This window comes from Chinchilla lanigera, unplaced genomic scaffold (assembly GCF_000276665.1).
Source record: "Chinchilla lanigera isolate Chin_1 unplaced genomic scaffold, ChiLan1.0 scaffold00088, whole genome shotgun sequence".
Lineage (NCBI taxonomy): Eukaryota > Metazoa > Chordata > Mammalia > Rodentia > Chinchillidae > Chinchilla > Chinchilla lanigera.
Window position 1 is genome coordinate 9,192,118 of NW_004955489.1, and position 15,706 is coordinate 9,207,823.

General features: G+C 39.4%; 1 protein-coding gene across 3 annotated transcripts in view; it reads right to left on the reverse strand.

Annotated features, from left to right (window-relative positions):
• Positions 1-310: 310 nt before the first annotated feature.
• The window catches only part of Sage1 (sarcoma antigen 1), a 32,018-nt gene continuing 16,622 nt past the window's right edge, over positions 311-15,706 (reverse strand). Inside the window, exons 8-16 of one of the 3 annotated variants that reach the window (XM_013504488.1) lie at positions 14,116-14,210; positions 13,109-13,219; positions 10,621-10,839; positions 9,492-9,615; positions 8,155-8,297; positions 5,432-5,663; positions 2,648-3,019; positions 1,643-1,736; positions 311-580 (exon numbers count right to left, since the gene is read on the reverse strand). In XM_013504488.1, the coding sequence (XP_013359942.1) occupies positions 559-580; positions 1,643-1,736; positions 2,648-3,019; positions 5,432-5,663; positions 8,155-8,297; positions 9,492-9,615; positions 10,621-10,839; positions 13,109-13,219; positions 14,116-14,210 (1,412 nt within the window). In that variant the 3' untranslated portion in view covers positions 311-558. Of the gene's footprint in view, positions 1,293-1,642; positions 1,737-2,647; positions 3,020-5,431; positions 5,664-8,154; positions 8,298-9,491; positions 9,616-10,620; positions 10,840-13,108; positions 13,220-14,115; positions 14,211-15,706 lie in introns of all 3 variants that reach the window. The other 2 variants (XM_013504487.1, XM_013504489.1) reach the window with 2 other exon arrangements.

Sequence of the window (15,706 nt, forward strand, 5' to 3'; positions counted from 1 at the left end):
TACCACAAAACTCTAACTGCTGGGTTTCAGTGATTCTTCTCAGGATTCAGCATTAACTTGATTGCTGTAAACATTAGACTATATTATAGAGTTCCAATAACTTTGCCTCTGACAGTTTTTCCCTTTCAGTGTTTCTTGCGAGGGACTGAACCTCACAGTATCCTTTCACTAACATCAGTCAGTCCTGCAAGTTTTGCTTGTTAGTTTAAATCTTTATGTTAACATCTTCATTTGTTTAGTAGTGCGAACTTTTTTTTTCTGAAAGGAATAGAACAAACCACAAGAAACACGACTAGAAACTTTTCTACCATTAATGAACTTGTGAAAATCAATAAAATGTTTATTTTATATATGCAAAGTCAAAATCTCTTTGAACACTTACATTTTTACAAATTATTACAAACATAATACTGCTCCATATAAACTTTTGTATAAACTTTAAAGGAAATATACACATTTCTTTTTCTTTTAGTGCTTCCAAAGCACAGAAAGATGCACAAGTCCACCTGAAGACTTTTTGTCACATGCAAGAACAAAATGTCCAGGGTTAGGGCAGCCTCAGGTGTACTTTGTAATGTCTCTAGACAAAATAGAAGAAAGTTGGAGGTAGATTATTTGGTGACTCTCCCTGGCCCTTCCCAAAGAAAAATAAGTTACCCAAATAGCAGCTTCTTACTGATTCCAACTATCCTGAACATTGCATGGTTTCAAAGGCACAACTAGGGATTACTGGTAACTCTGTTCAGCATACATAAGACGGCCACTTGGGTTCTGTATGCTTATTCTTTCTAAAGGACATGGCAAGAACATTTTAAGTAGTGCTCCGCTTGCTGCTGTCCCCTCTTCACTCTGAAAATGCCTAGAGCGGCAAAGTTTAAATGAGCGAACCCTTACTACCTACGGTAGGGGCAGCAGCGTTTTATGAATTTATGAATTTTACTCAATTAACAGTACCACCTTCTTCAACTGGGAAAAGAAACAACAAAGCAAAAATGGATGCTTCCAACCAAAACTCCTAACACAAAAGCCCAACTTTTACTCAAACAAAATGAAAAGTTCCACCATTTTTTCTTAGACTATGGAGGGCGACTCCCTTGACTCAAACATTTTAGGAGGCTTCAACAATATCTTGTTCCATTTTACAACACAGAAAACGTGTCCTTTTTTCTCATGGGTCTTTGCATTAATATGAAGATCTGCTGTTTATGTGATTAACATTGTTGAGAAGGTAAAAGGAATCTATTTTTTCTAGTACATTCTCCAAGTACTGAATTAAGACTCGTCTTTTAAACCTGAAAGCAAAGAGAAATTTTACTAACCAAAAGATACTTACAGCACTTATGATGTACCAGGCATACTGTGTGGGATACAAAGTCAAACTTACAATCTACATGGCAATACTGGTTTAGAAAATACTGATAATGCCAACTGAGAACCCAAGATCACACTGGTCTATCGGCATGAATGAACTGGACTCAGATAATTATCTATCAGTCTAAACATCTCTGGAGAGGTGGCCTTATCTATGATTGAGGATCAGAGTTTGAGAAAATCAACACAGAGGCATTCCTTTCTTTGTCCGGCATCAGGACCCAACTGCTCAAACAAAATAAAACCTTGAAGGGTTCCTGCTTATACCCACCTCGCAGCTTCCTTTATGGTAAATTCAACAAACTGTTTTTTCATCGCCAGAGGCCCCTGTACTTCTTCAAGCAAAATAAAAATTCTTTCATATTCTAAAGAAATAAAATAACCACAGTATTTTAAGTACAAATGGGAAATAAAATAAAATAGTTGTACATCCTCAATAATCATTATTCATGGGCAGAAGGTTAGGTACAGTTGGTATTTTAAACACTCAAATAAAAATGCCTGCATATATCTACTAAGGAAACTTGTAAATATATCTACTAAGGAAACTTGTAAATATATCTACTTGTAAATATATCTACTAAGGAGACTTGTAAATATATCTATTAAGGAAACTTGTAAACACTATCTAAATGCAGAAGGGTGAATAATGGCTATTTGAAGTTGTCCTTATCTCTGGAGACTGCAAATAATTACCTTATATATCCTAACTGCAGATACATTTGAACTAAGGACAGTGAGATGGGGAGATTAACTAGGTTTGTGCATGTGGGTTCAAGAATCAATATAAGACAGAACAGTAAAGATCAGGGAGAAAAGACATAAGGCAAAGGAGTAGTGGTCATAGAGGAGAAAAAGGGCTAATGCTGCTGACTTGACAGGGGAAAGGGCCATGGGCCAAAGGGGCAGCCTTTAGGAGAAATGCAAGGAAACAGATTCTCCCTGAAGCCCTTGGAAGGAACCTGCCAGCACCTTCATTTTAGCCCAGTGAAAAATATCTTCAGAATTCTAACTTTTAGAATGTATGGTAATAAATTTGTGTTGTTTTAAGCTACTAATTCTGAGATAATTTGTTACAGCAGTAAAAGGAAACTACTACAAGAAGCAAGGGGCAAGGGTGATCGTTATCTTTTTTGTTAAAGCCAGAGGAATTGCTTTAAATTATGTAAAAACCCAGTACTGCCCAAATATACACCTCAAGAGGTAGCTTGAATCTATTCTGAACCATAGGATGAGAACCTCCTATTGTATCTTTGATAGATGTTCCACCACTTACTTCGTCCAAACTTGCGAACTTCCTTCATTAATTGATGTTTTATATCAGCATTGATTCCATGTGCCATTGCAGGGGTGATTTGCAAACTATTTGGCATACTTTCTAAAGTAGATGGTACTGTGATAGTTTGGTCATCTATAGACAGATTGCAGTTTTGAGCTCCTCCTATAAGTACATTATTAGCAGGTTTGTGAATCAGTCCGTCTTTCCTGAGACTAGTAAAGTTATCAGATAGAGAGTCCAACTGATTGGATGGAAGGCCATCTCCTGCCCCATTCAGAAGCTCTGCTGGGGCGGATTTTGACAAGAAGCCATCAGGTGGGGTTTGTCCATTTTCTATCGTCTCCTGAACATCGTGAATGACAGTGGCATCTGGAAAGCAAATTAAAAAGTTGAGCCGTGACATAAGTACATTATGTCAACCCTACAAGTACATCACTGTGCTCCTCAGTTTGAAAAAAGGGACTTATTTCATGAAGCAGGAGGATGTACCAGATAGAAATCTGAGACTTCTCAAATTGAATTGAAGAACTTAATGAAATAAGATCACCTTCTTCCCTCTTGCCACTATGAAAATACAAAAACCAAGATAGCACAAATAATGAACACAGGTGCTTGGTTATCATGGTTTAGCATCAGTCTGTTATGCTTCATAAGGTGAAAAGTAACAAACCTCAGGTGATGTCATCTCAGTCACATAAATGGCCATCCTTCACTGAGCGTGAAGGCAGACAACTTGTGTATACCACATTCTGCCTCTTGTCTGTATCAAATATTCTGAGAAAACAGAGGTGCTCATTGAGGCTGAACATTGTATTTCTACTCCATCACCAGAAACCTCTCTGTATACGATTCTCTTATCCTTCCCTTGTGTATGAAAGAAGCAGAATTTGTTTTATTCCTGGTCTGTCACCTGCCTGTCATTTACATATCTTCTGCTGTGCCAGGCACTGTACCAGGATCTGGGGATCAGCATTCAGCAAGACAGAACCTGTCCCAGTCCTTCTGGAACACACCTTGCCATGGGGAAGGAGGCAAGGATATGAGACAAAGCCAAAGAGGGGGCCTCTAGGGCCCCGGGAGGGTGGCAGCGTCTTTTGAAAGGTGTCTCCTGAGTAGAGCCTGAGGAGGGGATGGAGCAGCCCAGGCAGATACGGAGAGAGGGCGCAGGCTATGATAAGAGCACGAGGCGGAGCCAAGAGCAGCGGAACCAGGGGCCACAGAGTGATGGGCAGAGGCAGAGAGAACGAGGAAGAACCTGTCAGGACCAGGTGAGGAGAGGCTGGTGGAGCCAGGCCAGGCTGTGGCCCACAGTCATGAGTTCAGGCTGTGTTCTGGATGCTTAGGACTGTGGAGGTCAGGTTTTCAGGGTGGACATGGCCTGACCTCATTTCCACATGATCTCTCTGGCTGCAGAGTAATGAATGGGTTGGGAGCACGAGCAGGAGTCAGGGAGATGAGAAAAGAAGCTATCATAGTGGCTTAGTGAGAGATCATGGCAGTGAGGGATCAGGGATTGAGACAAGTGGTGGGATACAGAGATTATATTGAATGTCAAATTCCCCGGACTTGTTAAATGGATGGAAGTGAGAGAAGAATAAAAGAAAAACCATGGACAAGTCCAAGGTCTATCACCTGAACCAGTGGGGAAGCGATAGTGCCCAAAGTATGCAGAAGCCAGCAGACTGTTACTCTTGGGAGTGGCTTGTGGCTAATTCTTCCCAACTCTGATTCAGTAACTTCAGGTACACAGCTTGGCATTGGTAATATCAGCATTACTTATACCGGAAAAATTTGCAAAAACTGCAGTCCAGGGTTTGTCTACCCTCCCAAGGCCCAGAGGTGCTGGATGTTATTAAGTGCCCTGTAGAAGGGTGTGAGGAGAGCTGTTTTGGAGGAGGGCATGGTCTGTACATCAGTTGAAACCCATGAAACCTACTGAGTTTTATACGTCTATTAGACACCTGAGGAGATGCCGTGTCCATGGTTAAATCAGAGTGTGGAGTTGAGGAGCGAGTCGTAGTCTAGAGGTATAAATATCAGAGTTTTGAGATAGAAATCCAATTTATAGTTTCGAGACTGCATGGGATTACCCAGGGAGAGTACACTGAAGAGAAGAGGTCCTAGGACTAAGCTTTGCGCCCCCTACAGTATGCAGACGTGGGAGAGAAAGGGGAGAAAACAGAAGCACAGGACAGAAAGGAGCCACTATGATAGGGGAAAGAACTTAAGGTATCTGGGAACACAAGAAGCTGCCGGCGGAGGAGGGAGTGAGTAACTGTCAGGTGCTGCTGGAAGGAATGACAAGGTGCAGCAGACTCTGGTGACCTCGAGAATCGTCTCAGTGGGGCCAAGGAGGAAGAGAGGACACTACAGCGGGTAAGAGCGTGAATAGGTGACAGCACAGAAAGCAAGCGCAGATCCATCCTCTTAGCGCAATCACCCTTCCTGCCTCAGAAACCTGCTCCAGGGGTTGTAGCGAACACGGGCACAATGCTCCACTCATCAGTTACTTACTAAGCAACTTAGTAATTACATATTAATACAGTGTGTTAATGACTATATAATTATGGCTTTCCTCTCATATACATTGAGATTTTTGAAACAGGGCCTCTGCTTCCCATAAGACCTGTTGTAGTGACCACATAGATGATGTAATACGTTTATTTAGTGAAAAAAAAAAAACCAGAGAAAGGGAACAGAAGAAAAGGAAAATAAAGTTAAAGTTATTGAGCATCTTAGTGCTGCGAGAGCTGTGAGGACATCACAAGCACTACTCTGTACCTGAATGTACAAGGCTGGGTTTTAGGAGGTTTGGATAAGGTGGGAACCACAAGGCCGAGAGTGATCCCCTTTCGCCCACATGGTTAGTCACAGTGGGCGGCGTTTGTGGTTTCCTCAACAGCAGGGACGTACTCCGCCTTCTCTTAGCTGACATAGGATTGGGTTCTCCAGGACGTTTCAGTTTGTTTTGTGGCCCTGCTACAAATTCATCTGCTTCATCAATCATCATTCCCTGGGAAACATCAATGAACATATTCCAGTAGAGACAAAAATTCAACTGTCACAAAATTTCAGTCTTCATAGGCATAAACGATCCATCATGAGTTTATCACTTATGTAAGTCAGTCATAGGCCAAAGATTTACTAATTCTATTCTCAGAAAATACAACTCATTCTAATCCTATGCGTGCACAACCAGGACGAAACTAACACAGTGATTAACTGGAAAGTCTACAGAATGAGCAGGGCTATCCAAAATGGAATAAACTCACAGTTACTATTTTGGAGAAATGTCAGCCGTTTTGCGTCAAGATGTCGGTTGGGGAAGTATGGTATATTCTCCTTCTGGTGCTTTTGTGCTTTAAACTCATCATTAAGAAACATACCATAGTGATACGTGTATACCCATGTTTATAGCAGGATAACTCACAATAGCTAAGCCCCAGAAACAACCTAAATGACTGTCAACAGATAAATGGATAAAGAAAACATGGTAGATTTACACAATGGACCATTACCACAGAGAAGAAGGAAATAATATTATTTTAGAAAACTGGATGGAGCTCAAGACTAACATGGCGAGTGAAATAAGCCAGACTCAGAAAGCTACATAAACAAAGTTACATATCACGTTTTCTATTATATGAGACACTGAAAATATAAAAATATAAGTGAATAAAATAAAGGAGAGATGACAGGAAACTAGAAGGTAGGTTCTTGGAGATGAATAGGGAAGGGGGTCAGGGGAAGGGGAGGGGAGGGGCTAAAGGGATTGAAAGTGATCAAGATAGGCTACACGCACATACGAACTTCCCCAAACAGACATCAGTTTCGTATTGTAAACATGCACTAAAAAAAAAAAATTAATGCTGTTCAGAATGCTACCTGTAAATGGAAAATGTTCACCCTCACCTCAAATACGGATTTAAATATGTCCACCTTGGTGCTGGACAAGCAATGAGGAACTTTCACTCTTAGGGGGAGATAAAAGATGGTAGAGAGCAGTGTAGAACACTAGCTGAGAGCCATTCCCATCCAAGGATAACCCAAGAATATGTGCCCTCTTATTTGAACAAAATCATGATAAATGGCCTTTCCCAAGAATTTTTCCCCAGAAACCATACAGAAAGGGGGAAACATTTTCTCTGAGCATGTGCCACATGCCTGGCAATGTTCTAAATAGTGGTACACATGACTAACTCACTCCATATTCCACAGAACTCCATCACTTAGGTGTAATTATTATCCCTGAGGTGACATATGAAGAAACCAAGACAAAGAAAGATATTTATTTTTTATCTCTGTGTGTTTGAGTTACACAATAATTGCATTTGTTTTGGGGAATGGTACATACATTTTATATCTTGATCATTTTTGGACCCTTCCTAGGTCTCCTTTCTCATCTCCAAAAGCCTGCCTCCCTATTTCCTACAATCAAGGCATAGAAAGATTAAAACACTGCAATTAATTGAGGAGTAGAATGCGGCAGATGACCTCTGCTTCCACTTTTATTTACAAAATGATTACTGTTTGGTCTGTGCCTTAATAGCCATGGTCTTTTCCATAAGCAGATATAATCCCATTTTTTTCATGCTTAAGTGGTAAAGTCAATGTATCTTACACATACGCAGATGCAAATATACCCCATATTTAGATCTCTGGTTGTATAATTCAAATAGAGTGAAATCATCAACCACTTGATTTTCAAGGGGCACAGTCATTACTGTCTAGAATAGGGCATGTGAAGCCTATGGCCCCAAGGTCACTTGTCCCACCACTCTTTCTTTGGTGAGGGCATCAGGGTCTCCCTGTGTAGTTCAGGCTGACCTTAAACTCACTATATGGCCCAGTCTGGCCCTGAATGAACTCATGGCAATCCTCCTGGCTCAGCCTCCCAAGTGCTGGGATTACAGCATGTGCCAACCATGCCCAGCCATCTGTCTACTTTTAAAAAATGTTTTAATAAGAAACATAAAAAATGAAGGAAGTTTTGTGATTTATATACATTAACTTCTCTCAGTGCAGCCCAGGTAAGCCAAAACGCTGGACACACCTAGTAGAACACTAAAGATTGAAATTGTGGAAGTAAGACGAAATAATCAGTAATCACAATATTAAATGCAACAGTGTGTGGTGGTGGGAGTACATAGACTTTGGAGCCAGAAAGACATGGGTTCAAATCCTGGCTCTTAAAAGCTGTATCACAGTTTTTGATGCTTGACCACTGTCAGCTTTGATTTCTTCTTGCTAAAGGGCGAACAATACCATTCATCTTGCAAAATATTTATGAATGTTAAAATTAATCACTTGAAATACCAGCCCCTATTAGGTACTTGACAAACCGGCTATTAGTTTTAAACAATACACTTTTTGCATCAAGAGACTTCCAGTTTCCATCCACGAAGTGCCCTGGTGGCATATTTTATGAGTTGTGCTCATCTTCCTAAAAATAACTACAGCCAAGAATTTTATAATTTAGACAGAGATAGAAATAGGTATACTACCTTTTTATCTTGTTTAAATGGATTGCCAAAAGTATGCAGTCTTTTTGGCTGATCTGGATCAATCTCTCGAAGTGGAGAAGCCAAAGTCTTCAGATATTCCTGATAGTTACCCATTTGTGCAACTGGAACACTATGAAGGAAATCTACAAAATCAACATTAAAGAAATTGATGTTATGTGGCCGAAATGCATGGTCCTTCTGAGAGGATATGATCATTGTCTGGTTTTGCAGTATATATCTCGGCATAAAATAAAGTCTAAAATCTCAAATCTGGCATTTTAAAATCTAGAATCACCTTTCTTCAATCATTACTTAGTCTATTATTACTACTGCCTTAGGACTCACATTACCAGGACCAGAAAAATTCCTTTACCCTCCAACCAGGTCTGACCTCCCTTGCACCCTCACCCCACCTCAAAACACTATGCATCTGGCATAGTGTATTTCAAAGAGCCTAAACTCTGTGGCATTCTCTCACCATGCAGAAAATCTTCATTAGTAGATCTTAACCTCTGAGGAGTTGATTAAATATTTAGGATCTCCTTAAAGAAAAGCTCCCATTGCCTTTAAACTTAGGAAAATAAGCTGTGCCTAAGGGGATGCAGCGATTCAGTGAAAACAAGCACTGTACACATTAAAGGATTAGGAAATAACCTGATTGTTATGTGATAAACACTGTCATGGAAGTCACACCTGGCATTTTCTTAATGAAAAGTACTCCCTTGCTTTTTTTTTTTTTTTTCATTATAAGATATATTTATTATTTTTCTGACCAAAGTGCAATGATTTTTAAATCTTCTTAAACAAATAACTATGAAAAGGTATTCCAGAAAATAAAGTACAAATGGGAAATCTAATCACTAGATTGCCGTTTTGCAATTTTACCCTAATCCTATATTTAATCTAGGAAACAAACAAAAAACCTCAATTGTTACTAATGCAAGAACTGAATCATTTCAGCATAAATCTAGCACATGCATTTCAAGGTTCTACTTCTAGGATTGTGTTATCAGTTTAACCACGAATAACACAATGTAACAGAGCAAAAGGAACACAATTACTGCATGTGATCCTTGCCCCGCACCCTCTGATTATGTCATAATAAAGCTGACAATTCTGTCAGGCTCTGAATCCCTTGTGACCCCAACCCAAACCTTGGAAGCAAAGACTATATGGCCTATCATACAACTTTGCACAAGCTGTCGTAACCTAAGTTTTATCTTTCTACAGGAAATGGTCAGTTATTTGATAAATATTAAAACATTGCTAGCAATCCATTTTCTGAGTTTGTTTACCAACACCTCATGTAAGAACTGACTACACAAGAAGTTCCTTACCTTCATCCTGTCCAACAATAAACTTGTGTGTTTTCAGTAGGTTGGATCTCATTCTGGTCAAATAATCCAAAAGATCTCTACGTGGAATATCATAAGCATTTCTGTATGTCTGAGGTTTCAAATTCTATTTGAAATGGGAAAATTTCAGTTACTCCTGAGGCTTCTAATATAGAAATATAACACTTAGATCTTTTAAAAATCTTACTGAAGATTTATTTATTTATTACTTTTTTTGAGACAGGGTATCCCTATGCAGTTTGGGCTGGCCTTCAGCTCGCTTTGTAGCCCAGGCTGGCCTTGAACTCGCAACGATCCTCCTGCCTCAGCCTCCAGAGTGTTGAGATTACAGGCATGTGCCACTACACCCGGCTGAGAGCTATATTTAATACAACTAGCTACAGTAGAATTTTCCCATTGGAAAATCTCTGATTTTTAACACACCTACAAAGTATTAAAGACATGGAGACTATACCTATTTCAAGTATATCACTTAAAACTCTAAATCTGGAGATGTAAACCTTGGTGGCCTTGCAGGGCCACTGCTTGTGATCTGGATTGTTTCCCTAGGCAGCCATGGAAGTTGGCTGCTGTCATCTGCCCGGACCACCACAGTGGCTGACCCTGGCAGGGAATGCACTTGGCTGAGCGCCCCTGCAGTGCCTTAGGGATGCCCTGTTCTACCAGGCAGACTGCCACTAGGGACTGAGAATGGTAGGGCGGTGGGGTGTGGCCAGCTGCCCACGCGAACCTCCTCCAGGGGAAAGCACTCATCAGAGGACGCTGCTGGGCTGCTGCAGACTTTCTCCAAGCCGCATGAGTGTCTGAGCCTCTCCTTCCCCATCCTCCTTTTACCCTCCCTGTTCTGTCAGCATTGTGTCCTAGAGGCGCTGCCCACCTACTGCAGCTCCCACTCTCCTTTATCTTTCACAGGTTTTACCAACTCCCCAAACATATCTTCTACATTTAATTCCATGTTGGCATCTACTGGCAGGATAATTCCTAAACTGCTCAAGTAGTAACTACTAAGGCCAACACAAGATTGTCACTATTTCAAAACTAAAGCAACAGGAATAACAGAAATGTACTAGGCAAGTTAAAACAAATAAAAGCTTTCTATATCACAATTTACCTTGTTTAAGAGCCCAATTTGGAAGCCAGCAAATTCTTTGGTATTCAGTTCTGTCAATCTCAGTGCAGTTTCCCCTGTGATTTCTTTCAATAGTTTTCTAAAATTTTTATTGTGACCCAAGGACATGCTGTGTCCAGAATGATTTTTCACTTTGATACCAATTTCCTGGGGAGGTTTCTTCCCCACTGATGCTAATATTCTTTCTGACTCTAGTTTGGTCTAAAATGAAAGTACATAGTATGTTATGAAAACATCTACCATATTGCTTCATTTTTACTACTTAAGAAAGATAATAATTTAAGAACCCCAGAGAACAATTTTCATTTGCAAATTACAGAGAAAGAAATAATTAAACATTTTCCTGTGCTTCTCTGTACTAGCACAGCAAAGAGAGGGGCTGGAAAGACAAATAATACATTTTTTTCTCTTGTCTACAGTCAAAATTGGGACTGAATCATGGAGAATGGAAACCATGCATAAGAATTTCATTCCTAGACATTTAAAAGCACATTGTGAAAAATAAAAGCACACTGTGTTACTGAAAAGTCTAGTTTAAATCAACATACTCATTTCAAACTAGACATAAAGGTTTAAGACTATATTTATATGTGTAAATTAGTGCTAAAATTCAGATTAGGTAGACTGGCATTATATCTGAAAATATTAAACTATATTTCTAACATTGGGGTATATAAAAATGTCTTATAAGGTAATGTTTAATTGAACAAATATTACCAAGTATAATTTGTAATGTGTACTCAATAAGCTTCTCACTCACAATGAAAAACCCTCTTAGTAGACATTATTACACTGTATTGACTAATTTTGTTTGAGAATGTATTACAGCAATGTATTTGGCATATTTTATGTTTCATATACAAGAGAGATAGTTCAAAGAACACTGGTAATATAGTTATTAAATTAAAAATTAAAAATATTATAAATTAGTAACAATCTTTTCTTTCTCTCTAAAAGAGGAAGTTCTACCAACGTCTAGTAAGCCCAAAATAGTTTGGATTTTCGTGTGGTTTGGTCAGAGATATTTATTTTCCCTAATTCTTGGAATTAAGTATATATTTATTAGCTCTAAAAATTTCCTAAGTCATGAAATATAAGAGCCAATGAGAAGTTTGTTTTCCTAAATGAGTTAGAGAACTCATTTATAAAACTGTACAAGCAATGTCCCCCAGAAGGGCCCAGAACTTGTATTAGTTTTAATTCTGTTCATTATTATTCCTGCTGACACAGCCTTAAAGGCTTAAGGTAACTATCAGATAAGAAAATCTATAGATCAATCAATAAATAAATAACATAAATAACCAAACCAAAACATTTACAACAACAACAAAAAATCTATTAGCAGAAAAGAATAGGGGTTAGAGGGACACTTGGTAGATCAGAAATCTGGGTTTACTTTTACTTTCTTTTGCATTTCTGAGCACACTGAACCGGTAAGAGCTGATAAGCTCCAGACTGTATTTAAGATAGTGCCAGTTCCTAGCTAGGCATGTCAGCATCCCAATTGGGTCCATTTGGTTCTTAATGAAATCTGACCCTCTGCTTAATACTGTCACTTTTCCAAAGGCCAAACTTCCAAACATATCCGGCTTGAAGCATCATAGTCACTGAAAATGCTACTATGGCTCCCTACCTTGGAATATGTTTGTGCCCAAGACAGTAAAGCTGCTGCATTGATTTGTTACATCACACAATTGTATGGCAGTAGAGCTCTAACTCAACAGTTCCCAAACATTTCCATTCTATAAGAATGGGCTAGGTAGAGGTGAGAAGTATGATAAGGAGGGGTGAGTGGAGGATGAGGTACTAATAGAGAGGGGCAGGCAAGGGACAAGGTGAATAATGGTAGATGAGGTGGGGTGTAAAGGAACAGATGGAGGGCAAGAAGAGAGGAGGCTGAACTCCTCTCTCCAGGTCCCCTTGGGGCCTCTCATCCTCGGGGTTAAGGAACACTAGTCTCATGTCCCCCCTCTCCAGGAAAAAGCAGATGGCTATTTATCTAAAGCCTGTGAGTGTAAGTGTGAGTGTAAGTCCTTCATGTGGTGCCCGAGAACAGATTTCAGGCAAGTCATTTACTCACAACAGGCCTCTGTGTGCTGACCTACAAAAGGGGGATGCTCTAGCCCAGAGCGATTTGAAGAGAAACTAGGTTGAGGATAGACAAAATGTGACCCAGAAGAGAATTCTATTAGGTTTCTGCCCCTCTTAGGCCACAGAATATCAGCCAGCTTGTGGGCAGGGCAAACTGGCAGGCAGAAGGAGAAATGGCACAGCATCAAATGATACTGACAGACCCTTAACTGTAGTTTAATGGTGAAGCTAGAAGCCATAGAGAATCACATTACTACTAATCCATAAAGTGTAGAGATATATACACATTTAATTTGAAAAATTACAATTACACTAGAGAATACGGAAATGCACTTCTGAGGGCAAAGGATTTTTGTTTGTTTGTTTTTACCAATACTACCTGTTGGCTGAGTTTTTTAAGGTAAGAGATAACACTGTAACTAAGTCCACAATCTAAATTATCTGATATCAGATTTGGAGCTCCCATCATCCTTAGTGCTTTCTTTAATGGCTATAAGGAAACAAAATACACAACAGTAAGAATAGAATAAATCTTAAAATACTCAAAGTTCAGTTATAAGGGGCAAAGGGATATGATTCATTTCTTAGAAGTCAAGGTGCTGCACATAAAACCAAACATGGAACATTAAAAAGTGGCAATGAAAATAGCAGAGACGGTAAGAAGCAGAAAGTAAAAAATCAGAAGAGAGTGGGATAAGAAGAGCAAGTAATAGCAAATTCAAACAAGTAAATTGCTTTCAGTCTTAATTTCCAAGTCACAAAATCATTTCACTTTGCATTTTATTGATATCCCATTGCTGCCATGGTCGGTAACAACACACCCCGATTTCTCCTCCCAGTTAGAACCGCGGTCTCACTGAAGATTCTAGATTCTGCCTTTTCACCTCTAGAAACTTAGCTTCCCTCAAACAAGGCCGTGATGTTTTACAGTGCTCCCATGCCATAATGGGTCTAGGACACACTTAATAGGCAATAAACAGCTGTATCTTCAAATTCTGTTTTCAGAGAGAAATGCCATAGTAAGAATTTCTAGAGTTAAAAAGGGAAGTTGGCGTGGTAAATAAAGTGAGACCTATTTATTCTTACATTCCAAAATTACAATTTCCTAGGGTTGGTTTGAATGAGAAACACAGATGTGTTTCATAAAAATAACCATGGCAGTGAGAAGAAACAGAGTAGAGAAAACAGTGCTCTTTTGTGCCATCATGACATCTCGGAACTCTCACACACGGTTTGAGAAGACAGTGATGGCACAAATCTTTGCAAAATAACAAGACGACTGTCTTATTGCAGGAATAAAGCTTTTGATTCATTATTTCTTAGGACAAGAATCATTCAGTGGCACAGTTAACACACACACATATATATATACATATAAATACCTACTAATAGGTAGTATGGAGGCAGAGTTTTTAAGTAGCTGTCAAAAGCCTGTCGCCACTTCAGATTTGGCTTAAGCTTGTGAACTTTAAACAAGTCATCTGTAATAGAAAAACCAAATGAAATATTACATTATTCAGGTCTTAAATTCCAAAATCTAAATTAAGCAGCTCACAGCTAGAAATCTCAGATTTTAATGACATTAGATAAACATTTCTTTGGAGTTTGATTATCTTTTCCTGGTGGTTGAATCTACCAAAATTATATGCCTTGGTCCCTTATTTACAATACTTTGACTTTCAATTTTTCGACTTTATGATAGTGGGAAAGTGATGTTCAGTAGAAAACAAACTTCAAACTCTGAGTAGTTTGCAACTTTGCTCAGTCTAGCAATATGCAGTATGATCCTCTCTCACAATGCTAGGCAGCAGCAGCGAGCGGTAGCCAGGCAATCATGAAGGGAAACAACTAATACAGCGCTTACAGTGCACTGTGCTGCTAAACTATGATGATCATTCGGCTAAGGGCATTAAATGCATTTTCAGCTTACGTGGGTTTATCAGACAACCCCAGTGTAAGTCAAGGAGCATATATATTCTTCTTTTCTAAAAAATGAAACAGGCTGGGCATAGTGGTGCATGCCTGTAATCCCAGCACTCAGGAGGCTGAGGCAGGAAGATTGCTTTGAGTTCGAGGCCAGCCTGGGCTACAAAATGAGTTCAAGGCCAGCCTGAACTGCACAGTGAAACCTTGTCTCAAAAAGACAAACCCCCCCCCCCAAAAAAAAAACCAACTCTCAAGTTACATATTCCTCTTCCATCTGTAAAGCTATATAAAATACAGTATTAAAATACTAATTCACTTGAAATATTTTCCTGACCTGTTATATTGCTAAGTTTACTGTAATACTTTTCACCTGCAGGCAAATTCATAGTCACTTGTTCAGAATGGAATAATATTTCTTTCATTTAAACATACAAGATGTTTCATGCTGAAAGATCAAGGTAAAGAGACTCTATGAGAGCAAATGGGAAACCTCTAACTGCTAGGTAATGATGGGCAAGCTCTAAATTTATGTACATATGTAGTCTTTTTGAGACAGGGTCTCAATATGCAGTTCAGGCTGGCCTTGAGCTCACTTTGCAGCCCAGGCTGTTCTCAAACTTGCAGCGATCCTCCTGCCTCAGCCTCCTGAGTGCTGGGATTACAGGCGTGCGCCACCATGCCCAACTCTAAATTATATTGTGGATACACATAAGTGCCTCATACTTTGTGTAGCCATATCCTCCTCCTTTATTTCTTTGATTTCTGCATTTCAGCTTTTTTTGGGGGGTGTACAGTAATGACAATGGAACCCAGGGTCTTCATAGTGAGCTACATTTCCAGTCCCTTTTTTATTTTTATGTTTTGAGAGAGGGTCTTGCTAAGACACTAAGTTGCCTAGGCTGGGTTTGAACTTGAGAGCCTCCTATCTCAGCCTCCCAGAGTGCTGATATTACAGGCATGTACAGCACCCAGCTTGTATTTCAGTATTTTGATCCAAACTTTGTGTCACTCAAATATAAACTGTTAATTATTGGATGATTCTAACAGCATG